Source organism: Mus caroli, unplaced genomic scaffold (assembly GCF_978045245.1).
Source record: "Mus caroli unplaced genomic scaffold, Mus_caroli_1 scaffold_6, whole genome shotgun sequence".
NCBI lineage: Eukaryota > Metazoa > Chordata > Mammalia > Rodentia > Muridae > Mus > Mus caroli.
In genome coordinates this window covers 132,187,080-132,213,749 of record NW_028227261.1, presented here as the reverse complement: position 1 = coordinate 132,213,749, position 26,670 = coordinate 132,187,080, and the positions used below count along the sequence as shown (strand labels likewise).

The 26,670-nt window shown below is 41.5% G+C and overlaps 1 protein-coding gene across 3 annotated transcripts in view; it reads left to right on the top strand.

Annotated features, from left to right (window-relative positions):
- The first annotated feature begins 569 nt into the window (after nucleotides 1-569).
- Fbxl4 (F-box and leucine rich repeat protein 4) overlaps nucleotides 570-26,670 on the top strand; it is an 80,898-nt gene continuing 54,797 nt past the window's right edge. The window contains exons 1-3 of one of the 3 annotated variants that reach the window (XM_021159721.2): nucleotides 570-684; nucleotides 22,185-22,294; nucleotides 23,024-23,605. In XM_021159721.2, the coding sequence (XP_021015380.1) occupies nucleotides 23,094-23,605 (512 nt within the window). In that variant the 5' untranslated portion in view covers nucleotides 570-684; nucleotides 22,185-22,294; nucleotides 23,024-23,093. Of the gene's footprint in view, nucleotides 685-1,027; nucleotides 1,047-22,184; nucleotides 22,295-23,008; nucleotides 23,606-26,670 lie in introns of those variants that run through there. The other 2 variants (XM_029476214.2, XM_029476213.2) reach the window with 2 other exon arrangements.

Below are 26,670 nucleotides of genomic sequence, written 5' to 3'. Positions count from 1 at the left end.
ATTCATAAAAAATTAAAATAAATCTTAAAGTTTTTTATTAATGGAAACCTTGTGGAAAGACAGATTAACGACAACTAAAGAAAGGTTCATTTGAAAAGAAATGGAGACTTAAGGGAGACCCGTGACAGCATCTTCATCACAGGTGGTCAGGTGAATATGAGCCTGCAGGGAAGGTTTGTTTCTGAGGGCTGAAGAATTTGTATATTAATTGGTGGGTTGTGCCTGCTGAGAACTTTTACTGCTCTAGAAGTTCACATTCTAGTGCTCCTGTGCTGAAGTGCTTTTTTGCATAATACTTGGGTTGAGTCACCAAGTCCGAAGAAGCTCCAGGAGAACTACATTACTTTTGGAGGGCTATCTTTGGAAGGATGAGTAGCGCAAAGGTTCTGCAACCCGCTGCCAGTCCCAGAGCAAACAGGCCATTTCTAAACCACCACTGGCTTGGCTAATCAGCTCAAACCAGGGCAGTTCGGCAGCAGCCAGCCCGACCCTGGCCCCGCCCTTCGCCAGGTCCTGCCCCGCCTCCCGGCCCCGCCCCGCCTCCCGGCCTCGGTCTTCCTTCCGGGTCGCGCTGGGCCGGGCTCGCCGCCGCGGCAGCAGCACGGGATACTGGGAGCCGTCTCCTGCTGCCCACGCTGCGGGCTTGCGGCGAAGTTCGGCTCGCCCAGTTCCGGACCCTGCAGGGTACGGCGCTTTCTTCCTTCCTCCCTCTTCAAGGTCCCCCCTCGGCGTGGGCGGGGCCGGGCGCGCGCCACTCTGGGGAGCGCGGGGCGGAGGCTCTGGGCCCACGCGTGCCTATGGTGCAGCGCCGCTGTGCTGGCGGAGACCGGACGTGGGTGCCGCCGCCTCTTGTCGCGGCTCTCTTGGGCCTGGCACGCTCACGGCGAGCTGCGGACACTGGGCCTGCAGGCTGCGCAGCCCCGACTTTCCTCTCACGAGGGAAGGTTTCTGTCCAGGCAGGCTCGAGCCAGGAGATGCCAGGCTGCAGCCTTCTTTCCATCGTCTGGGGTGGGCCCAGCCACTTGTCAACTATGTTTTGCGATGGGGTTGGTATCCTAAGACAGGCACACTGCTTATCTTGCACACTCTCTCATCCTACACGATTAATGAGTACAGGGTCCCTTGTACTCCTCTGTCTTGGAGTAAGTCTTGGGTGGAAGTGAAGTCTTATCTAGTGGCGCTAAGAATTAAACAGTCTTGAGTAGTCATTGAATCCCATTATTTCCAGACTTGCGTACCAATTTGAAAAATTCCTGTCCCATGTTTTGGCTCTTTTGAACCCCATTCCATCTTTGTTTTCAAAGTCAGAGAGGTCAGGGCCTAAGACCTGATTGTTTGTGGTCCTGTTGCTGCTGTCTTACAGTGTTGTTTACAGCTGATGTTTTGCTTCCAAATATGGTCGTCGAATAGAAGCTTCTGGATCTTTATCAAGCCAGTCTTACTGCCCAGTCTTCTCAGCTTTGGAAGCGTTACTATTTGCCGTCTTCGCTGTTCTAACTTTGGAGTCCTCTTGGGCCTTTCATAATGTGGATTGTGACTGACCCCCCACCCCTCTGTCTGCACGTGCCCCATGGTTTGTTGTTTTACTCAGTTTTGGTGTGAGATAAATAATGCTGTGCCTTCTTGGTTATTACTGGCCGATGACTTCATCCTAATTTGTCGAGTTCTGTTCTTTTTCTTCCTGTCAAGTGCTGGTATATGGTGAACACTTGGCGCCTGTGTATTCTTGAGACCTTTTGAACTGATAGCAGTGACCTACTTCCTGTGGTAATGCCATGCTGCTCTTGTTTCTCCAGCTTTACAGTGTGTGGCGATTCAAACCTTGTCTGGCATATCATGAACATCAGTGGATATTTTTGTAATGAACATTTAGTTGGGGGCAGGTTGGATTCCTTTTGTGTTTGAGTGTTTGTTGAGGTAGAGCTCTCAATGTAGCCTTGGCTGGGCTCTCTTTGAGGTCTTGTTGGCCCTGGCCCCTGAGAGATGGGGCTAAAGGTATGTAGAACTGCACCCAGTTGAATTCCCTTGGGTCTTGCCCCTCCCTCTAAAATGCCTTGCCAGTTTTTGGAATTTGTAAATTTGCCTTCCCTTTGGTCAGTTGATTTAATGGCCATTCTTAAATAAGCTCTCTGTTTGCTCACCCCGTTTATCCTGTCAAGTTGTTCCACATAGAAACTGATTCCCAGTCACACGTCTGTTGACTTGGGATCTTGTCTTCATGTGTGTAATGTCCTGTTGGCCGTTATCAGTGATAACATAACAACATTCCATACCTGCTTTCAGCTCAGGCCAGCTCAATGCTTAAAGCTCTTAGATATCCCTTTGAGTTTCACCATTCCAACAAGGTATCACAAACAGAATCAAATTCCTATGCTGATGCAGTAGATGTGTAAATAATAATCACTGCTTGGTGCTTTGCTCTTTCCAGATAGAAAGTGTATATGTGTGTTACATATGGTGTGTGGTATAGCTTTCTGCAGCTTCTACTTAGTAGTCACCACTGGTGAATGTGTCTTTACATAGATGCACATGGCATCTTACCTTTCAAAGGCTTTTTTGGCTCATTATTTTAGGACCAACCTAATATTGAACCAATTCTCTCTTAGTATTTAGAATTACACATTCATTTCTGTTGTATGTGAAATTACTAGGTCATTTCTGCATGTGAATAGCTGTTTCTTATTTCTTATGTCTCTTTGCTTGGTGTCAGTTAGTCTTAGTTTGAAGATATTAAGTGGAGAATTCCAAGGGTAAACAGTGTGTAAGTTTTAAATCCTGTGCTATTCTGAGTAGTGTGATGAAAGGACATCCCTTCCTGATCTGTGAACTGTATCTTTTCCTAGTCCAGCTACGTATGTCCATGTATACATATGTGTAGTCCATATGCCCATTACATATTAAGTAACAGACCTGGCTGTCAGATCAACTGTATTCAAGCAACTTTTTTTTTTTTTAATTTAATGTTGCCAAATTTGGATCAAGAGTACTACTGACTTCAGAAATCCAAGCATGCCAAAGAGAAGCCAGCCATTAAGTACTTCCTTTATGATTATGTATGTATGGGAGTGCATACGTATAGAAAGAAGCATAATCTACCTAGCATTCTCTGCTATCCATGGACCACAGTGGGATTTCAAAACAGCTCCTGGTGATTGAGGGACATTACTGTATATATTTGCGTATTTGTTTATTTCCTTGGTGCACATGATTACATGGTTGGGTGAAAGGATACTTATGGCTTTTAAATTTGCAGAGATTCTTCCATGTACCCTTTAATACAACTGCTGATACGGAGACTAGGGAGGTGGGCGGGTGCTTAAGAGTGTTTGTTGCTTTTGCAGGAGACCGGACTTTGGGTCCCAGCACTCACAACTACCTGTATCTCCAGTTCCATGAGATCCAGTGCCCTCCTCTAACCTCTGTAGACACCAGACAAGCACATGGGACACATACATACATGCAGTCAAAATACTCATACACACAAAGTAAAACATGTAAATCTAAAGCAGTAAGTCTAAAAAAGAGATCGCTCGCACCCAATGTATGCAATTTATAATGCTGATTTATATGATTTTTGTCATATCGTTGTCATGAATGGTTACACGTTTGTGATTACTTCCTCTTGGAAGCCAAGAGTCTGTGGGTAATTTTGGAAGGCGTGAGGCTCCTAGATCAGAGACAAAGCACTGTCAGACTGTGGCATTTTGTGCTGTCTTCAGGGTGCTATGACAGTGGCCACATGACACTAGCACCTGTAGTCAGCTGTGTTAGAAGGAGAGAATCCTGACTCTTTCATAGTGAGCTGTAAGTAAACCTGCCCATCTTTTGGCTGAAGAGGAAACATGGTGATTCTTCTCCCGGATAGCTAACAAAACTGTGTGGTGTTATTCCTAGGGAGGCTTCTGTATCTACCAAGGCCATTTGCTGTAAAAACCAGTGCACTTGTGCTTGAGACATGCATTAATACACATTAATGCCATGTTGAGATATGGTCACATTTTACATTCGATAGTTTGGGGAAGAAAAATGCTATATTACTATTGTTTTAATATTGCATTTCTTTGCCTATTGATAGGGTTGAGTAACTATTTCTTTACTCATCATGTAAATTTTTGTTATGTATCATAGCATTGGCTTATTTTTTATGTGCTCCTCTTTTATTGATGTGTTATACCTTTTTGTATATTGGGCCATTAAGATTTGACAATCTATTCATTAATATTTTTTTCTCAGCATTGTTTCATTTAATTTTAATTTGTGTTTATGTGTATTGCTCCGTGTATGAAACCTATGTGGGGGTACCTGCAGAGGCAAGAAGAGGATGCTCTAATCTTCCCCTGGAGCTAGAGTTATAGGCTGTTGCGAGCTGCCTGGAGGAGGTACTAGGAGCTGACGTCAGGTCCTTGGGAGATCAGGAAGCATGCTAGCCACTGAGCCACCTCTTCAATCTTTAGAGCTTCTTCAAATACTGGTTCTCAGAGCTTTTGCTACATAAATTTCTTGAAACTTACATAATTTTAATATAATAATTTTATATATTTTCTTGGGATATGTATTTTCTTGGAATGCAAGTTATGACCCAGAGTGAATTTAAAAGAGTTATGCCATTTAGTTAGTAGGGACCTAGGATCCTGAACATGCATTTTTGCTGGACAAGAGATCTATAAATCTAAAAAAATAAAGCGAATGTACTCTGCTGTACAAAAATGGATAGATAGTATTTGGTTGAAGTAAATGCATATAGTTAGTATGGTTTTAGCAACTGGGGATTCTGTTTTCAACCTCACATCCTTAGATTTTAATGTGTGCGCCTCTCTCTCTCTCTCTCTCTCTCTCTCTCTCTCTGTGCGTGTGTGTGTGTGTGCACACTCGCGTTAAAAATTCAGGGTTCTTGCCCCATCTTGGGATTCATCCCATGTGTGAACACTAAACCCTGGCAGGATTGCTGATACTAAGATGTGCTTGCAGACAAGAGCCTGGCATGGCTGTCCTCTGACAGTCTCTGCCAGCACCTGACTAAGACAGATGCAGATATTCACAGCCAACCATTAGATTGAGCTTGGGAACTCCAGTGGAAGAGTTAGGGGAAGGACTGAAGGAGCTGAAGGGGATTGCATAGAAAGAACAACATTATCAACTAAGTGGACCCCTCAGAGCTCCCAGGGTCTAAGACACTGACCAAAGGGCATACATGAGCCAGTCTGTGGCTCCTGCTACACATTGGCAGAGGACTGCTTTATCTGGCCTCAGTGTGAGGGGATGTGCTTGATTCTGTGGAGGCTTGATGCCCCAGAGAAGGTGGATGCTAGAGGAGTGAGGTGGGAGTGGGTTGGTGAGTACCCTTTTAGAGGCAAAGGGGAGGGGAAATGAGGTTAGAGGGTTCATGGAGGGGGTCAGGGAGGGGAGAACATTTGAAATGTAAATTTATAAATAATAAAAAATAAAAAAGTTAATACCAATTATCTACTAATTACTTATTTTTGTAGCCAAAGAAACATACTAAATATGACTTAGGAAAGATGTAGGAAACTGCAAAAATAAACATTTTCTTACTAAGACCTTAAAAATTCAGTGTGCTTCTAAATTTAGTCTTTCCTATTTAATCTTTCTTGTCCATGATGAGACAGTGAAGAAAATGGTTAAGTGTAGATACCATACATCTGTAAGATACTCTGTCTGGTAGTTTGTGGTTACAAACACTTTCCCTGTGCCAGATAGTATGGTGGGCAGGAACAGGCTTTCCATATCTGTTCCCCAGAAAACCATTCAACTCATCCTTCAGCTCTGTTTAAAAAAAAAAAAAAACAACAACAAACCCACAAAATCCCTCTTTTGCTATTCTTTTAACTAAACTGAACAAGTTTGGTGAAATGTTTTAGAAGCTTCGATATACTTGTTAAAGAAACCTGGGGAAAGAGGAATGAGATCTGATTCTGCAAACTAGCCATTAGTATTCTTCATTTAGTTAATCCAGCCTCTTGTGTGCCTCAGTTTCTCACAAGACACCCGATGTCTGGAGATCCAGACTTACATCCTTGCTGTCTTTAGGGGATACTTGGAAAACTGGAAGTGAGTTCCTCAATTCCTTCAATTTCTATCATGGGCCTTCCTGCTTTCAAACCTGGATGGGAGTCATTTTTCTCCATTGGTTCATTGAAGAATGAATTGTGCTTTATACTCTGTATTGGAGCCTGTGTTTATCAGGCTCTGTCACTATAACAAATACCTGAGGATTGATTCAAGAAGAGGAAGGGTTTATCTTGGATCAGGATTTTGAGGTTCTAGTCATGGTCAATGTCCCCATTGCTCTAGGCCAGTGGTGGCATAGAACATTATGACAGAGCATGTGAGGAAGGCCTGTTGACCTCATGGAAGTTGGGAGGCATGGAGGAGCCAGGATCCCCATATTCTCTTCAAGTCCTTGTCTCCGGTGACCTCTTTTCAGTAGATCTCACCTCTTAAAGGATCAGATATCTCCTATGGTACTTAGCGACTGGTATCTAAGCCTTCGACACAGCCTTGTTGCAGTAGGGTCAGGGGCACTGAGCCACAGCCTTGGTGGAATTTTTAAAGAAAATCTTTTTGTTCTTAAGACATTTAAAAAAAAATTCTGTTTTGAATTCTGTATGTGTGTGTTTCAGTATGTGGATTTGTGTACACTAGTGTGGTGCTCTTTAAGGCCATGAGGGCGGCTGGAGATTCCCTGGAGCTGAGGTTTTAGGGGTCGTGAGCCTCCTGAGATAAGTACTAGGAACTTAACTGCAGTCCAGCGCAAGAGCAGTATGCACTCCTAATGGCCAGGTCATCTCTTCACCATTGCCAGCTACCAACAAACAAACAAAAAATAAAATAGGATGCTTACTTAATTGGAGTATTCACTTAGAAGAAGAGAGGCACTGGAAGGTTTACAATACTTTCTTCATATCTTTTTTTAAGATTTACTTATTTGTATTCTGTATATGTATACATTGTAGCTGTCTTCAGATACACTGTCAAAAGAGTGCATCAGATCCTATTATTACAGATGGTTGTGAGCCACCATGTGGTAATTGAACTCAGGACATCTGGAAGAACAGTCAGTGCTCTTAACCACTGAACCATCTCACCACCCTACTCATATCTTTTTATTGTGCTGTATGTTTTCCCATACGTTTTAAGCATTTAGTATTGACTTGTGATGACAGAAGAGAGGCTTTGCTAACTTATGTTCTCTCTCTCTCTCTCTCTTTTTCTCGAGCACGCGCTCGAGCTCTCTCTTGCGCACACACACACTCTCTCTCTGTCTGTATGTCTGTCTCAGAAACTTTCTGTTTCTTCTGGTTCTCCATGAGCAGCTCATGTCCTTAGCACAGATTTGCAGTGCCAAAGCTGTTTCATATTTGAGAAAATAGCTGTCTTTTACTTCTCTAATCATATCTTTCATGACTCTTTCTTTAATTTCAATCAGAGTTCCTTTGTGGCCAGAGTCAAGTCTCTTTTATGTATTCAGGGGCTGCTTTTGTACTAACAGAAGTTGCCCCCTTTTGACATTCTCTTTGAACAGTAAAATTTCAATATGTATACTCTTCCTCCTTGGAAGGCTTCAGGGAAGACCATGCATTTGATTCTGGCCTATTGTGCTTCAGGTTTTATTATCCATTTTCCTCCTTTTTCTTCATATCAAGATATGGGCCTTTTTTTTTTTTTTATGAACTTTGTCTTGAGGAGTCACCAATTTCATTTCTATGTTTATTTTAAGGTTGTTTATTATTCTTTTGTGGTAAATTTATATAAATCAGGAAATGTTTATTGAGCTCATATTGGCATATTCTTTATCAGGCATATTTCTCTGGATTGGAGGAACTCATAATCTGTTGTAAAGGAAACATCTTTGCAGCTGAAATAGGGCTATGAGAGCGAAGCAGACATGGATGGTCAACACATTTTCAAACGGACCTTGACTGAGATGAAGGAGTCATGACCAGCTGTACCTCAGCAGAGGACTTGACGACATCAGGCATGGATACTCACTGCGAGGGTGGGCAGGACCATGGGTCTCGGGAAGAGTAGGGGACATAGAGGAAACTGTGGAAAAGAAGGGAGCAGAAGACAGGTGCCAATGGGGTTGAACTTTGTTGTACCTGTCGTACCCAAACTCTTCCTTGAACATTTTCTTTCTCTGTATACCTGAGAAGGAGGAAGAGGAAGAGAACATAGGAGGGAGACTAAAAAGTTCTCAGAGAAGCAGAGAGGATATAAGGATGTGTGTTATTGTGCATGGCTAGAGGAGACAGGGATAAATGTTGAAATTAATTTAAATACAACTAGTTGAATGCAGTATGAATCATATTCAAATATAATTCCACTCTCCTGGCCTTTTGTTAACCTTTGGACTGAACCCCTTTCTTTGACTAGCAGTTCTTGATGCGTTTCAGTCAGATTCAGAGAGACAGGCATTTCATGACTGGTTCCCGCAGCATACCTGTGGCAGCCATTGGTACTGCTAGAGACCTCTCTCCACCCTTCCTCCTGTCACTTAGGGCCTCAACTCTGGGAGGCTATTGAAGTGGTTTGTGCGCCCTGCTTTTTCCACTGCCTGTGCTTTTCTGCCTGCATCATCTGTCTTCCCGTGTCTTTTCTCTTTCCTATAAGTTGCGAATCTACTTTTGAGTTTTAAACTTGTTTTTCAGGTTCTTGTATTCTGGATGAGGATCATTCTGTCTCCACTTTTTGTTTATTGTTGCGAACCCTTTTCTCTCTCCTAGACAGGCTTCCTAGATGTCTTGCCTGCCATCGAGCTTCCCTTGGCTTTCCTGACTCCCACCTCACTTCCATTTTCCATGGTCAATGTGTATCCCCCACCCCCATGTCTATCTCTCTTGACTTCTCTTTTCCACTGTTCATGCTTTGTATGTAATTGTATTATTTAAGTTGGTCAAGCATTTTATAATATGCAAGATGTGATTGAAAACAAGCTGTATTAGATATATGAGAGTATGAGAGTCTCAAGATACAACTTAAAATGGTAGTTATTTGTGCTCCTTGGTTGTAGTTGTGTGAAGTTTGCTGTGTCCTGGGAGTTCTTGTAGAGGGCATAGGTTTCTTATGCTCACAAATAAGCACCAGGGAAACCAGGAATGTTAAGCACGGTGGCTTGTTTCTTCAATAGAAGGGATGTGTATACCTGTTTCCCACCGAGAAGTGAGAGTGGATACAGTTGATAGCCTGGTGATCTGTGCTGTCTCTAGGGCCAGGCCACACCTAACCCCCCAGACTACTGTTTATCTCAGAATTTCCCTTCCTAGCCTTTGTCTTTAGCTTTGTTTCTTGGTCAGTAGAACTCATCCGTAAGGGAGGTGTCACATGTACAGTGTAGCTCCACACAATCTGTGGCAAATCACACCAGATCCTAGGGCCTTAAGCTGTAGAACTCATCTTTATGGAAGAGGTTACCTTTGCAAGAGATTCCATGTAGTTATGCCCTGAGCTTTATTGTGCACACGGATTTGAGATAGTTGTTGCCAGGAAACTTTACCCAAAATTGTACTGTATTTAAATATCTCTAAAGCAAACTGCTCAGTGTCAGACTCTAGAAGTTCGAACCAACTACAGGAGTTATGCTGAATGGCAATTCCTTCTTGACTCATGATCATTGATGCTCTGATGGCCATTTGTGGAGACCTCAAAGTTTCTCACCTCATAACCACGATCGATAAGTAATAACTAAACCTGAAGGCCACTGTCTTGCCAACTTTGACTTATTAACTGCAAAGTCATATTTTTTTTATGCTATGAGAGTCTTCACAATAGCTTTTTCTGTGAACTTGAAAATTTCTCCCTAAAGGTACATTTTATAATTCATTCCCTAAAGGTACATTTATAATCATTCTTTTGTAGTACTATAGTATTTTATATTAGTTTTTAAGCTTACTTTTATAAAAATTAACTAAAGATTCTCTTTAATTCAGAATTAAGAAAAATAGCATTTCCATTTTATATTTTCAATCTGAAGAAACTTGACCATATAACATATATTTACACTATATGACTAAGGTTTTACATGTGTTCCCTTAATGCAAATTTTAGGTTTTACACAGCTCAAAAATACTATTACCCATATGACAGGCTTGCTGGATTTTACATTATGTGTAATCTGCAGTGGTAAAAACTAGCCGAGATCCTTTTGTCAAGAATGATTGTGAGGACTGACATTACTGAAGATGCCTACCCTGCTTTGTAGATGTTTCCTAGGTCTCATTATACTGACTGAGAAGTAAGCCGGAGCTTAGTGTGAGGAAGAGGCAGTGTCGGATGTGCTGCCTGTTGTGGCAGGATTTTCACCAAACTGCTGTGCTGTAGCACAGGGCTTTTCTCCCTGCATGCCTCACTGCCTTTCCCCACAAGGTCTCTCTCTGGTTGTTCTAACTTTCCTTGTCCTGGAGGGTGCAAATTCCTCTCTGCTGCCTTCAGCAGCTGACTCCTTTGTGATTCATTTTGTAGTGGCTGAGTTTTCATGGGCATGCATCTTCAGAAGGGTTTTTTTTTTTTTTTTTTCCCTCTGTGTGGAAACAATGTTGCATATTTGTGCCTACAATGTCCATAATGTTCCCAGTTTGAAGCTATTTTGGTTTTCCAGTTCTTTTACTCTGGTCAGTGGAATCCCAAACTCTAAGGTGGTACAAATTCAGGCCGAGTGCATGGCGCATGCCTGATGTTGACACTGTGCATGCAGTTTCCTGGCGAGGGAGCCAGGTTCTTAGCTCTGGCTCCATGGACAGGATTCCTTCTGATTTGGGCTTTATGAAACTCCTTCCAAACATTGCCTGTGTTTGTAGGGAGTAGTAATTTTCTTTCCGGTTGTTAGTGTGTTCTGTTGTAGCCAGTTTGGCTAATAAAGTAGTCTGTGAGTCAGGTTAGCTCCAGTGCTTGTCCTCTGTTCCGGACTTTGCTGTTTCTCACAAGTGTGCGTTCTCTACACTTGTTTTACACATAATACTTTATTATAGCACTGGTTAGCATTTTATACAGCACCTCAATATGTTTAGACCAGGATGGCATAGAGAGGCAGAAGATGCTGGTGTGTATTCTTAGATGATTCTGAGCTCTTTTGGGTTTGTTCCATATCATCTTTCTATCAAAACGCTAAAATGCGGAGGAGTATGCATCAAGCTGCAGATTAAGAAACGTAGACCTTCCTTTGCCTGGGCTTAGTACTTCACAAAAATGAATTACTAACTATAAACCCTGCTAAACATGCTTCTGAGACAAATGCAGGACCATCGTTAGAGTTAGATGTTAGAGTTAGAGTTAGGTGTTAAGAGAGCAAGCTTGCTGCTGCCAGGCAACAGGGCTGGAAAAGAAGTGAGTGTTGAGACATGCAGTAAAATATAAAATAAAATATGAGTTTTCTAAGTTAGCAAAAGAAGTGCTGCCTGGCTCGTGGGACGCCTCAGTATAAGGAATGTAGATTGAATCTTGTAGTTCAGAAACAGCCATTGGAGGTTTGGGATAATACAGGTTCTACTTTGTAATCTTAGTGCTCACATTTTGTAGGCTGCAACATTGCTCTACTTAAATTTAAAAAAGGGGATGGTGAAGGGAGTTTTGTGTTCTTTTTCTACATAGAAGAAGTTGGAGCCAGGATATTACAAGTTCAGTTTCCCTTTTCATATTGACAAGTAGTAGGCTTTTTACCAACTTAACAACAGTAAGTTAGTAGAGATGGCTTGAAACAAGAGAGGCCTCCTGGTGTCTGCTTGACTGTGGAAGGTTACAAACTAGTCCAGAATTTTTTTTTAATTTTTTTTTAATTGGATATATTCTTTATTTACATTCCTTTTTTTCATTTTGCTATTTCTTTCTTTTTTCTTTTCTTCTTTTTTAAAAAAGATATTTTCTTTATTTACATTTCAAATGTTATTTCCTTTCCTGGTTTCCCCTCCAAAACCCCCTAATCCCACCTCCCCATTCCTGCTTCCAGGCCCTTCTACACGGGGGCATAGAGCCTTCACAACACCAAGGGCGTGTCTCCCATTGATTGCAGACAAGGCCATCCTTTGCTACATATGCAGCTAGAGCCATGGGTCCCTCCATGTATACTCTTTGGTTGATGGTTTAGTCCCTGAGGACTCTGGGGGTACTGGTTAGATCATATTGTTGTCCCTCCTATGGGGCTGCAAACCCCTTCAGCTTCTTGGGTCCTTTCTCTAGCTCTTTCATTGGGGACCCTGTGTTGTTAGTCCAGTGGTTGGCTGAGAGCATCTGCTTCTGTGTCTGTCAGGCACTGATAGAACCTCTCAGGAGACCGCTATATCAGGCTTCTGTCAGCAAGCACTTGTTGGCATCCACAAAAGAGTATAGGTTTGGTGGTTGTTTATGGGATGGATTCCCACATGGGCAGTCTCTGGATGGTCATTCCTTCAGTCTCTGCTCCACACTTTGTCTCTGTAACTCCTTCCATGGGTAGTTTGTTGTCCCTTCTAAGAAAGACCAAAGTATCCACACTTTGGTCTCCCTTCTTCTTGAGTGTCATATGTTCTGTGAATTGTATCTTGAGTATCCTGAGCTTCTGGGCTAATATCCACTGATCAGTGGGTGCATATCATGTGTGTTCATTTGCAATTGGGTTAGCCCACTCAGGATGATATTTTCTAGTTCCACACATTTTGCTAAGAATTTCATGAATTCATCACTTTTAATACCTGAGTAGTAATCCATTGTGTAAATGTACCACATTTTCTGTATCCATTCCTTTGTTGAAGGACATCTGGGTTCTTTCCAGCTCCTGGCTATTATAAATAAAGCTGCTATGGACATAGTGGAGCCTGTGTCCTTATTACGTTGGAGCGTCCTCTAGGTATATGCCCAGGAATGGTATTGCTGGGTCCTCAGGTATTACTATGTCCAATTTTCTGAGGAACCACCAGACTGATTTCCAGAGTTGTTGTACCAGCTCACAATCCTACTAACAATGGAGGAGTGTTCCTCTTTCTCTACATCTTCACCAGCATCTGCTGTCACCTGAGTTTTTGATCTTAGCCATTCTGATTGGTGTGAGGTGGAATCTCAGGATTGTTTTGATTTGCATTTCCCTGATGACTAAGGATGTTGAACATTTCTTTTTTTTTTTTTTTCTTTTTTTTTTTTTGATTTTTAATATTTTTATTACATATTTTCCTCAATTACATTTCCAATGCTATCCCAAAAGTCCCCCATAGCGCCCCCCACTTCCCTACCCACCCATTCCCATTCTTTTGGCCCTGGCATTCCCCTATATTGGGGCATATAAAGTTTGCAAGTCCAATGGGCCTCTCTTTCCAATGATGGCCGACTAGGCCATCTTTCGATACATATGCAGCTAGAGACAAGAGCTCCGGGGTTCTGGTTAGTACATCATGTTGTTCCAACAATAGGGTTGCAGATCCCTTTAGCTCCTTGGGTACTTTCTCTAGCTTCTCCATTGGGAGCCCTGTGATACATCCAATAGCTGACTGTGAACATCCACTCCTGTGTTTGCTAGGCCCCGGCATCGTCTCACAAGAGACAGCTATATTTGGGTCCTTTCAGCAAAATCTTGCTAGTGTATGCAATGGTGTCAGCGTTTAGAAGCTGATTATGGGACGGATCCCTGGATACAGCAGTCTCTAAATGGTCCATCCTTTCATCACAGCTACGAACTTTGTCTCTGTAACTCCTTCCCTGGGTGTTTTGTTCCCAATTCTAAGAAGGTGCACAGTGTCCACACTTTGGTCTTCATTCTTCTTGAGTTTCATGCGTTTAGCAAATTGTATCTTATATCTTGGGTATCCTAAGTTTTGGGCTAATATCCACTTATCAATGAATACATATTGTGTGAGTTCTTTTGTGATTGTGTTACTTCACTCAAGATGATGCCCTCCAGGTCCATCCATTTGGCTAGGAATTTCATAAATTCATTCTTTTTAATAGCTGAGTAGTACTCCATTGTGTAAATGTACCATAATTTCTGTATCCATTCCTCTGTTGAGGGACATCTGGGTTCTTTCCAGCTTCTGGCTATTATAAATAGGGCTGCTATGAACATAGTGGAGCATGTGTCCTTTTTACCGGTTGGGACATCTTCTGGATATATGCCCAGGAGAGGTATTGCTGGATCCTCCGGTAGTACTATGTCCAATTTTCTGAGGAACCGCCAGACTGATTTCCAGAGTGGTTGTACAAGCTTGCAATCCCACCAACAATGGAGGAGTGTTCCTCTTTCTCCACATCCTCGCCAGCATCTGCTGTCACCTGAATTTTTGATCTTAGCCATTCTGACTGGTGTGAGGTGGAATCTCAGGGTTGTTTTGATTTGCATTTCCCTGATGATTAAGGATGTTGAACATTTTTTCAGGTGTTTCTCTGCCATTCGGTATTCCTCAGGTGAGAATTCTTTGTTCAGTTCTGAGCCCCATTTTTTAATGGGGTTATTTGACTTTCTGGAGTCCACCTTCTTGAGTTCTTTATATATATTGGATATTAGTCCCTTATCTGATTTAGGATAGGTGAAGATCCTTTCCCAATCTGTTGGTGGTTTTTTTGTCTTATTGATGGTGTCTTTAGCCTTGCAGAAGCTTTGTAGTTTCATGAGGTCCCACTTGTCAATTCTCGATCTTACAGCACAAGCCATTACTGTTCTATTCAGGAATTTTTCCCCTGTGCCCATATCTTCAAGGCTTTTCCCCACTTTCTCCTCTATAAGTTTCAGTGTCTCTGGTTTTATGTGAAGTTCCTTGATCCACTTAGACTTGACCTTAGTACAAGGAAATAGGAATGGATCGATTCGCATTCTTCTACATGTTAACAACCAGTTGTGCCAGCACCATTTGTTGAAAATGCTGTCTTTCTTCCACTGGATGTTTTTAGCTCCCTTGTCGAAGATCAAGTGACCATAGGTGTGTGGGTTCATTTCTGGGTCTTCAATTCTATTCCTTTGGTCTATTTGTCTGTCACTATACCAGTACCATGCAGTTTTTATCACAATTGCTCTGTAGTAGAGCTTTAGGTCCGGCATGGTGATTCCACCAGAGGTTCTTTTATCCTTGAGAAGAGTTTTTGCTATCCTAGGTTTTTTGTTATTCCAGATGAATTTGCAGATTGCACTTTCTAATTCGTTGAAGAATTGAGTTGGAATTTTGATAGGGATTGCATTGAATCTGTAGATTGCTTTTGGCAAGATAGCCATTTTTACAATGTTGATCCTGCCAATCCATGAGCATGGGAGATCTTTCCATCTTCTGAGATCTTCTATAATTTCTTTCTTCAGAGACTTGAAGTTTTTATTATACAGATCTTTCACTTCCTTAGTTAGAGTCACGCCAAGATATTTTATATTATTTGTGACTATTGAGAAGGGTGTTGTTTCCCTAATTTCTTTCTCAGCCTGTTTATTCTTTGTGTAGAGAAAGGCCATTGATTTGTTTGAGTTAATTTTATATCCAGCTACTTCACCGAAGCTGTTTATCAGGCTTAGGAGTTCTCTGGTGGAATTTTTAGGGTCACTTATATATACTATCATATCATCTGCAAAAAGTGATATTTTGACTTCATCTTTTCCAATTTGTATCCCTTTGATCTCCTTTTGTTGTCGAATTGCTCTGGCTAGGACTTCAAGTACAATGTTGAATAGGTATGGAGAAAGTGGACAGCCTTGTCTAGTCCCTGATTTTAGAGGGATTGCTTCAAGCTTCTCACCATTTACTTTGATGTTGGCTACTGGTTTGCTGTAGATTGTTTTTATCATGTTTAGGTATGGGCCTTGAATTCCTGATCTTTCCAAGACTTTTATCATGAATGGGTGTTGGATCTTGTCAAATGCTTTTTCCGCATCTAACGAGATGACCATGTGGTTTTTGTCTTTGAGTTTGTTTATATACTGGATTACGTTGATGGATTTCCGTATATTGAACCATCCCTGCATCCCTGGGATGAAACCTACTTGGTCAGGATGGATGATTGTTTTGATGTGTTCTTGGATTCGGTTAGCAAGAACTTTATTGAGGATTTTTGCATCAATATTCATAAGGGATATTGGTCTGAAGTTTTCTATCTTTGTTGGGTCTTTTTGTGGTTTAGGTATCAGAGTAATTGTGGCTTCATAGAATGAGTTGGGTAGAGTACCTTCTGTTTCTATTTTGTGGAATAGTTTGTGAAGAACTGGGATTAGATCTTCTTTGAAGGTCTGATAGAACTCTGCACTAAACCCATCTGGTCCTGGGCTTTTTTTAGTTGGGAGACTATTAATGACTGCTTCTATTTCTTTGGGGGATATAGGGCTGTTTAGATCATTAACCTGATCTTGATTCAACTTTGGTACCTGGTATCTGTCTAGGAACTTCTCCATTTCATCCAGGTTCTCCAGTTTTGTTGAGTATATCCTTTGGTAGAAGGATCTGATGGTGTTTTGGATGTCTTCAGGATCTGTTGTTATGTCTCCTTTTTCATTTCTGATTTTGTTAATTAGGATGCTTTCCCTGTGCCCTCTAGTGAGTCTGGCTAAGGGTTTATCTATCTTGTTGATTTTTTCAAAGAACCAGCTCCTTGATTGGTTGATTCTTTGAATAGTTTTTCTTGTTTCCACTTGGTTGATTTCACCCCTGAGTTTGATTATTTCCTGCCCTCTACTCCTCTTGGGTGAATTTGCTTCCTTTTGTTCTAGTGCTTTTAGGTGTGTTGTCAAGCTGCTAATGTGTGCTCTCTCTAGTTTCCTTTTGGAGGCACTCAGAGCTATGAGTTTTCCTCTTAGAAATGCTTTCATTGCGTCCCATAAGTTTGGGTATGTTGTGGCTTCATTTTCATTGAACTCTAAAAAGTCCTTAATTTCTTTCTTTATTCCTTCCTTGACCAAAGTATCATTGAGAAGAGTGTTGTTCAGTTTCCACGTGAAGGTTGGCTTTCTATTATTTATTTTGTTATTGAAGATCAGCCTTAGTCCATGGTGATCTGATAGGATGAATGGGACAATTCCAATATTTTTATATCTGTTGAGGCCTGCTTTGTGACCAATTATGTGGTCAATTTTGGAGAAGGTACCATGAGGTGCTGAGAAGAGGGTATATCCTTTTGTTTTAGGATAGAATGTTCTGTAGATATCTGCCAGATCCATTTGATTCATAATTTCTCTTAGTTTCACTGTGTCCCTGTTTAGTTTCTGTTTCCATGATCTGCCCATTGGTGAAAGTGGTGTGTTGAAGTCTCCCACTATTATTGTATGAGGTGCAATGTGTGCTTTGAGGTTTACTAAAGTTTCTTTAATGAATGTGGCTGCCTTTGTATTTGGAGCATAGATATTCAGGATTGATAGTTCCTCTTGGAGGATTTTACCTTTGATGAGTATGAAGTGTCCCTCCCTGTCTTTTTTAATGACTTTGGGTTGGAAGTCAATCTTATCAGATATTAGAATGGCTACTCCAGCTTGTTTCTTCATGCCATTTGCTTGGAAAATTGTTTTCCAGCCTTTCATTCTGAGGTAGTGTCTATCCTTTTCTCTGAGATGAGTTTCCTGTAAGCAGCAAAATGTTGGGTCTTGTTTGTGTAGCCAGTTTGTTAGTCTATGTCTTTTTATCGGGGAGTTGAGTCCATTGATATTAAGAGATATTAAGGAAAAGTAATTGTTGTTTCCTGTTATTTTTGTTGTTAAAGTTGGCATTTTGTTCTTGTGGCTGTCTTCTTTTAGGTTTGTTGAGGGATTACCTTCTTGTTGTTTCTAGGGCGTGGTTCCTGTCCTTGTATTGGTTTTTTTCTGTTATTATCCTTTGAAGGGCTGGATTCGTGGAGAGATAATGTGTGAATTTGGTTTTGTCGTGGAATACTTTGGTTTCTCCATCTATGTTAATTGAGAGTTTGGCTGGGTATAGTAGCCTGGGCTGGAATTTGTGTTCTTTTAGTGTCTGTATAACATCCGTCCAGGATCTTCTGGCTTTCATAGTCTCTGGTGAAAAATCTGGTGTAATTCTGATAGGCTTGCCTTTATATGTTACTTGGCCTTTTTCTCTTACTGCTTTTAGTATTCTATCTTTATTTAGAGCATTTGTTGTTCTGATTATAATGTGTCAGGAGGTGTTTCTTTTCTGGTCCAGTCTATTTGGAGTTCTGTAGGCTTCTTGTATGTTCATGGGCATCTCTTTCTTTAGATTTGGGAAGTTTTCTTCTATAATTTTGTTGAAGATGTTTGCTGGTCCTTTGAGTTGAAAATCTTCATTCTCATCCACTCCTATTATCCGTAGGTTTGGTCTTCTCATTGTGTCCTGTATTTCTTGGATGTTTTGAGTTAGGATCTTTTTGCATTTTACATTTTCCTTGATTGTTGTGCCGATGTTCTCTATGGAATCTTCTGCACCTGAGATTCTCTCTTCCATCTCTTGTATTCTGTTGCTGATGCTCGTATCTATGGTTCCAGATTTCTTTCCTAGGGTTTCTATCTCCAGTGTTGCCTCATTTTGGGTTTTCTTTATTGTGTCTACTTCCCTTTTTAGGTCTAGTATGGTTTTGTTCATTTCCATCATCTGTTTGGTTGTGTTTTCCTGTTTTTCTGTAAGGACTTCTACCTGTTTGATTATGTTATCCTGTTTTTCTTTAAGGATTTGTAACTCTTTAGCATTGTTCTCCTGCAATTCTTTAAGGGAGTTTTGTGCTTCCTCTTTATTGTCTTCTGCCTGTTTAGCAGTGTTCTCCTGTATTTCTTTAAGTGTGTTATTAAAGTCCTTCTTGAAGTCCTCTATCATCATCAGGAGATATGCTTTTAAATCCGTGTCTAGCTTTTCCGGTGTGTTGGGGTGCCCTGGACTGGGCGAAGTGGGGGTGCTGGGTTCTGATGATGGTGAGTGGTCTTGGTTTCTGTTAGTAAGATTATTACGTTTACCTTTCGCCATCTGGTAATCTCTGGGGTTAGTTGTTATCGTTGTCACTGTTTAAAGATTGGAGCAGAAGCTGTGTTCCACTCACCAGCAGTCTCTAAATCCTGCGGCAGGGGTCGTGGGTAGCTGACGGTACCCCGTGCTGGTCCAGCCGGAAGAGGCCTGTGGTCCTACTCAGGCCGGTTTTCTGCTTCCCTAACTAATGCAGTCTCTGGTCCCGTGTGCAATTGGATTGGAGCAGAAGCTGTGTTCCACTCTCCAGAAGTCTTAAGATCCTGTGGCGGGTGTTGTGGGTAGCTGGTGAGTGTCAGCCGACCCTGCGCCCCAGCTGCCCCGGTGCTTTTGTGACCGGAAGAGGGTTGTGGCCCTATGTAGGCCGGATTTCTCTCTCCCCAACCAGAGCAGTCTCAGGTCCCGCGTGATTGGACTGGAGCAGAAGCTGTGTTCCACTCACCAGCAGTCCCAAAATCCTGCGGTGGGGGTCGTGGGTAGCTGGCGGGTGTCAGGCAACCCTGTGCTCCCGCTACCCCGGCGCTGATCCGGCCGGATGAGGCCTGTGGCCCTACTCAGGCCGGTTTCTGCTTCCCTAACTAATGCAGTCTCAGGTCCCGCGCAATTGGATTGGAGCAGAAGCTGTGCTCCACTCACCAGAAGTCTTAAGATCCTGTGGCGGGTGTTGTGGGTAGCTGGCGAGTGTCAGCTGACCCTGCGCCCCAGCTGCCCCGGTGCTTTTCTGACTGGAAGAGGGTTGTGGCCCTATGTAGGCCGGATTTCTCTCTCCCCAACCAGAGCAGTCTCAGGTCCCGCGTGATTGGACTGGAGCAGAAGCTGTGTTCCACTCACCAGCAGTCCCAAAATCCTGTGGCGGGGGTCGTGGGTAGCTGGCGGGTGTCAGGCAACCCTGCGCTCCCGCTACCCTGGCGCTGATCCGGCCGGATGAGGCCTGTGGCCCTACTCAGCTGAACATTTCTTTAGGTGCTTCTCAGCCATTTGGTATTCCTCAGTTGAGAATTCCTTGTTTAGCTCTATATCTCATTTTTAAATAGGGTTATTTGGTTCTCTGGAGTCTAAGTTCTTGAGTGCTTTGTATGTATTGAATATTAGCCCTCTATCAGATGTAGGATTGGTAAAGATCTCTTCCCAATCTGTTGGTTGCTGTTTTGTCCTATTGACAGTGTCCTTTGTCTTACAGAAGGCTTGCCATTTTTATGAGGTTCCATATGTCAATTCTTGATCTTAGAGCATAAGCTATTGGTATTCTGTTCAGGAAAATTTCCCCTGTGCCTATGTGCTTGAGGCTCTTTCCCACTTTCTTTTTTATTTCAGTGTATCTGGTTTTATGTGGACCTCCTTGATCCACTTGGATTTGAGCTTTGTACAAGGAAATAAAAATGGATGGCTTTGCTTGCATTCTTCTACATGCTAATTGCCAGTTGAACCAGTACCATTTGTTGAAAATGCTGTCTTTTTTCCACTGGATGGTTTTAGCTCCTTTTTCAAAGATCAAATGATCATAGGTGTGTGGGTTCATTTCTGGGTCTTCAATTTTATTCTATTGACCTACCTGCCTGTCACTGTACCAATACCATGTAGTTTGTTTGTTTGTTTGTTTGTTTTTAATCACAATTGCTCTGTAGTACAGCTTGAGGTCAGGGATGGTGATTCCACCACAAGTTCTTTTATTGTTGAGAATAGTTTTCTCTATCCTAGGCTTTTTGTTATTCCAGAAAAATTTGCAAATTGCTCTTTCTAACTCTATGAAGAATTGAGTTGGAATTTTGATGGGGATTGCATTGAATCTGTAGATTGCTTTTAACAAGATGGCCATTTTTTACTATATTAATCCTGCCAATCCTTCCATGAGCATGGGAGATCTTTCCATCTTCTGAGATCTTCTTCGGTTTCTTTCTTTAGTGACTTGAAGTTCTTGTCATACAGATATTTTACTTACTTAGTTAGAGTCACACAAAGGTATTTTATATTTTTTGTGACCATTGTGAAGGGTGTTGTTTTCCTAATTTCTTTGAATAGAGGAAGGCCACTGATTTGTCTGAGTTAATTTTATATAGAGCTACTTTGCTGAAGTTGTTTATCAGGTTTAAGAGTTCTCTTGTGGAATTTTTGGGGTCACTTAAGTATGCTCTCATATCCTCTGCAAATAGTGATATTTTGACTTCTTCCTTTCCAATTTGTATCCCTTTGACCTCCTTTTGTTGTCGAATTGCTCTGGATAGGACTTCAAGCACTATATTGAATAGGTAGGGAGAGAGTGGGCAGCCTCATCTAGTCCTTTATTTTAGTAGGATTGTTTTTAAGTTTCTCTCCATTTAGTTTGATATTGGCTACTGGTTTGTTGTATTTTGTTTTTATTATGTTTAGGTATGGGCCTTGAATTCCTGATCTTTCCAAGAGTTTTATCATGAAGGTGCATTGGATTTTGTCAAATGACTTCTCAGCATCTAATGAAATGATCATATGGGTTTGTTTATGTAGTGGATTACATTGGTGGGTTTCTGCATATTGAACAACCCCTGAATCCCAGGGATGAAGCCTACTTGATCATGATGGATGATTGTTTTAATGTGTTCTTGGACTTGGTTTGTGAGAATTTTATTGAATATTTTTCCATTGATATTCATAAGGGAAATTGGTCTGAAGTTCTCTTTCTTTGTTGGGTCTTTGCATGGTTTAGGTGTCAGAGTAATTGTGGCTTCATAGAATGAATTGATGACAGACAAGGCCATCTTCTGCTACATATAAGCTGGAGCCATGGTCCCTCCATGTGTACTCTTTGGTTGGTAGTTTAGTTCCTGGGAGCTCTAGGGGGTCTGATTGGTTGATATTATTGTTCTTCCTATGGGGTTGCAAACCCCTTCAGCTCCTTCAGTTCTTTCTCTAACTCCTCCACTGGGAACCCTGTGCTCAGTCTAATGGTTGTCTAAGAGCATCCATCTCTATATTTGTCAGGCTCTGGCAGATACTCTCAGGAGGCGGCTGTATCAGGCTCCTTTCAGAAATTTAATTTAAAAACATAGTTTGGCTCTCCTAAAATATTTCTTCAGGCATAGATTGAAGCAAAACAATAGGTTAGAAACCTCCAGAAAAGTATGGTTTATTATATTTTTTATCAAATTCTGATAAACAAAATTTTAAAAATTATAGTTCAGAATTGTCGACAAATGCTGAGAAATATAGCCTAGTAGGAAAATTATTTTATGCTTTTTATTTCATGGCTTTTCTATCAGTATGCCAAACTTTGGTCAATGTACTTCTCTTGAGCTATTTTGAATTCTTAACTTAGAACTAAAACTGTTTGTTTAACCTCTGTTTCAGGCTGTCTCATCTCAGCATCTGTAGGTGAAAGCAGCATGCATGTTTCAGACACGTGGATGGGCACCAACTCCTGCGCTTCCCGTGTGTGTCAGGTGACCCGTCGAGCCAGGGTGAGCGATTCCTAAGAGTGTGTGGCAGCAAATTAGTTGCCAGGTAGCTGAGAACTGCCCTAACAAATAACGCTAAGGGTATAGATTAAATGCCATCTGTTGATCTGTGATATGTAAGGCAGTTAATTTCCTTGGTCTAATTAACTGTCATCTCGAAAAACTGTATTTCCATGATGTGGAATCTGTACGTAGCATGTTTGGGAGAATCAAATAATTAACCACAGGGAATCATAGGACCGTGGTGTTGGTTCAGTAGGTAAAGGTACTTGCTGTGCCTAACAATAGAGGATTGTTCCTTAGAAGGTGAAAGTATGTCAGTGCCTGAGATGAGCTGAGGTAAAAGTGATGTTTGTAGTCTACGATATATTTTAAATAACATTAATTTTAAAAGTTCAAGTAGTTGATATTTCTTGAGTGATGGTTATTTTATATAAAATATGACTTTGAGATTCATATGTCTTCCATTGCCATCAGCAATTTGTTCCCCCTTTAGCATAAAGCTATATATGTCAGTTTCTTACAAATTATATTAGGTACATTGTTTATGACAGAGATCATATTTATAGTTGACAACTTACATTTTCAGATTTTATTTTGGGAAATGACACACTGGGGATAATGCCTCTTTGTTGCTGTATCCATGCATTTCTTTCTTTCTTTTCTTTTCTTCTTTTTTTTTTTCTTTGCTTATTTAAATTATTTTACTTCACCAAGCCATTCATTTTGTAGACCATCCTTCAGAGTTCATGCATCTCACCGAGGACACCTGACCTTTTGAAGCTTCATAATTCACGACTAGATGTCACCAGTCTTTCCCATGTTAACAGTTCTGACCATGTTTTATTATATGTGCCTTCGGCGTCGAGCCAGGACAGCTACAAGAGGAGATATGATGAACAGCCATAGGACTATAGTGTCAAACAGCCGGACTTCCCCTCTCAATGCAGAGGTGGTCCAGTATGCTAAAGAAGTGGTGGATTTCAGTTCCCATTACGGCAGTGAGAACAGTATGTCCTATACCATGTGGAATTTGGCAGGTGTACCAAATGTCTTCCCAAGTTCTGGTGACTTCACGCAGACGGCTGTGTTTCGAACTTATGGAACATGGTGGGATCAGTGTCCTAGTGCTTCCTTGCCATTCAGAAGAACACCATCCAGTTTTCAGAGCCAGGACTATGTGGAACTTACTTTTGAGCAACAAGTGTATCCCACGGCTGTCCATGTGCTGGAGACTTACCATCCTGGAGCAGTCATCAGAATTCTGGCCTGCTCAGCAAATCCCTACTCCCCAAACCCTCCAGCTGAAGTAAGGTAAGACTCATTTTCTCATTCTAGTGACCCAGGTCGTGTGGATAGAAGGCTGAGCTATGTCAGCACTGGAGTGTTTTGGTTTGATTTGTTTTTTTGTTTATCTTTTTTCTTTTTGGCAGCATCCTCTTAAGTCACTTAGATACCTCTGGTTTTCAGATTTCTTTTCTTAATGTCCTGATGAAGAAGAGAGATCACTCACATGAAAATTTAATGTATATTTTCTTCCTAAAACACCACACATTATACTCATAGATTATGTTGTTTGCTTGTCACGGAGTTTACAGTACATGAAAGGTATAGTTTGAGGTAATGGGAATGTGGTGCAATCTGCAGTGTCACTAAGTACTAGAACTTCTAAACTTACATTAAAGCCAACATCATGCTGCTGTTTTAAAATACTGTTAAGTACAACTCAAGATACTCCTATAGAGTGAAGCTGTCGAGAGGTCCTTAGGAGATTAGCATTGATGTTAGGTGAATGCTTTCATAGTCAACACGATCATTTAAAAATACATGCTAAGTTTGACTGAATTGCTGAGTTCCCCTGGAAGTCTGTTTCCATCATTAACCTGTAGAGCAGCCCCATGACTCTTGTTTTTGTAGAGTTCTTAGGGTGTGTGTGTGTGTGTGTGTGTGTGTGTGTGTGTGTGTGAGATGATCACATAGGCCACTTGTCTAAAGGTATGGAATGCAGCCATGCATACATGTCCTCTCCATGTGCCTGTGACCTATCCTTTCCACCCAGAGAAAAACCACTTGGTATTATTTCCATGTCTCTGTAGATACAAGCGAATAAATATAATATTCTTCTTCATCCATACAATAATTAGTGCTCAGGTTGTTTTGTAGCTGACTTGTTTCACTATGTAGCAGTGAAGCAGACCACTCCATGCTTTTTTCCTGTAGCTGCATGTAAAGTGTCCCATCTGTGCGCCCTGTTAATTTACTACTGCGTAGCTGATGGGTGCTTAGCCTTTGCCACTCTTCTGCTATCACAAACATTAATGCAGAGAATAAAGTTTCCATTCATCACTTCACTTCTCTGTAAGTCTTTGTGTGAGATAGATGCCCCCAGAAGAATTGCTTGGCCAGAGAGATACGTATCTGTATGGAGCCATATTTCCCTCTAAAGGGTCTATGCCTGTTTATATTACCACAAGAAATGTAAATGTGGGCATGCTTTGCTGAAATGCTCACAGTGTTAATAACTTTCATAGTTTTGTAATTAATTTGGTGAAAATGTTTTTGTTATTTTTATTAAGATTCTTTAATTGTCTCTGAGGTTGCATACCTTTTCCTATATCAAAGCACCATTTATGTATCCCTTCCTTTGATTATCTGATCATTTGTGTATTCTTTTGTTACTTGTTGATCTCTCCATTTTAGATCTTCATGTTAATCTTAGGAGACGCTGTCATTGGACATTTTAGTGTCTATCATGTGCTGTGTGGTTTTGTGCCTGTTGAGGATGCATCAACAATGTACATAATAAAAACCTTTGCCCTGTGAGCTCCTTCTAGCTGACAGTGCTTCACAGGCACCCTTCACAGGTACCAGTGAATTGTGGGGCCCCAGCAGCTAGTGTAAGAGAGGTAAAGCACAGGGCAGCCCCCCACTCCCCAACACACACACACTGCTGGCTGGCCTCTCTGTCCTGAGTGCCAAGGAACATGTTTCGACCCTGCCAAGAAACAAATACAGAGGTCAGCTCAACTATTGCTGGAAATTGCTTTGATAATTATTTTTTTTTTGCTTTGATTGCTTTGATAATTATTGTGTATAGTGTTGTTAATGAATTATTAAAAACACAAAACCATCATCTTATATACAGACTTCTTTCCTGAAAGGAAAAAACTAACCTCAGGAATTTGGACAGAATCTTTTCTCATGTGGGAATTATTTATAATATTCTGTCATTCTTTATCATCCTTATAAAGTTACCCACATTTTAAACACTGTGAACAGATCTGAGATTTATGGCACAGATGAGGCCTTTTCTCTCATCCCAGGTACTGCTGCATAGCTGATTTGATTGTGTAATATTAAAACTTAATTTGTAGATGCCTCTGATTTGCTTTATTGATTTTAGCTTTATTTCTCAGAAAACACCATTAAAGTTTAGGAGAAAAGGCATCAGATGAGTGTGTGTTCCTGCAAAACAAAACCTCTGTTTTGTTTTGGTTTTTGGAGACAGTTTCAGCCCCACGCTGTCCTGGAACTCACTGCAGTCCCCCTCCTCCTTCCTCTCGGTGCTGGGATTACTTAACTCAAAGAAGGCATTTTAAGTGTCACTGATTGTGAGCTTAAGAGATGCTTCATCATCTAAAGGGAAGATGAAAAGGTTCTTACAGATTCAGTAACTGTTAATATTTTGGTGAGTTTCTTTAAACAGTGGGAAACATTCATTGGGCATCCTTTCTCTGCTGGGAACAAAACAAAGAACCACACAAAGATGGCTTTTGTTCTGAGCTACAAACCATCCTGGAAGTGGACTGTGACATTTAAGGGACATGTCCTGGCTAGGGGGAAGCCAATGTGTCTGTGGCTCTGGGAAGGTCAATAGAGTGGTTTCCTCAAGGAAGTGAATTCACTCAGGTTGAGGGTGGCTCCAGCAGGAGGGTTAGGAAAAGTGGAGAAGGATGACACTTTCCAAGCTTAGATCAGAGTTGAAGAAGGGAGAGAAGCCCAAGCTCCATTAGGGGCAGCAAACCTAAGAAGATGGATTGAAGACGTAAACTAGGGGTTTCTGGAATTAGAGGTCTCAGAGCTGACTGGGCACTGGCTTTCCAGAAGCTACAGTGAGATTCATGTGTAGTCATTTACTGTGGAAGATACCAACAAGGAGAGGGGACGTTCAGAAGACAAGGGTACAATTCTGTGTGGTTTCAATCTCCTATTCCAGTCTGACTACCTGTCAGTCCTAGCATGGGCTGTAGGAATAGAACGAGGACCGACAAACCTGGCTACATGCTGCTCAGGAACCCAGGATAGTTTTCTTAACAGGGTGGCAGGTGAATGTTCCAGGGAGCAAACCAGAACTGTCTGGAGGATAAATACAAGACAGG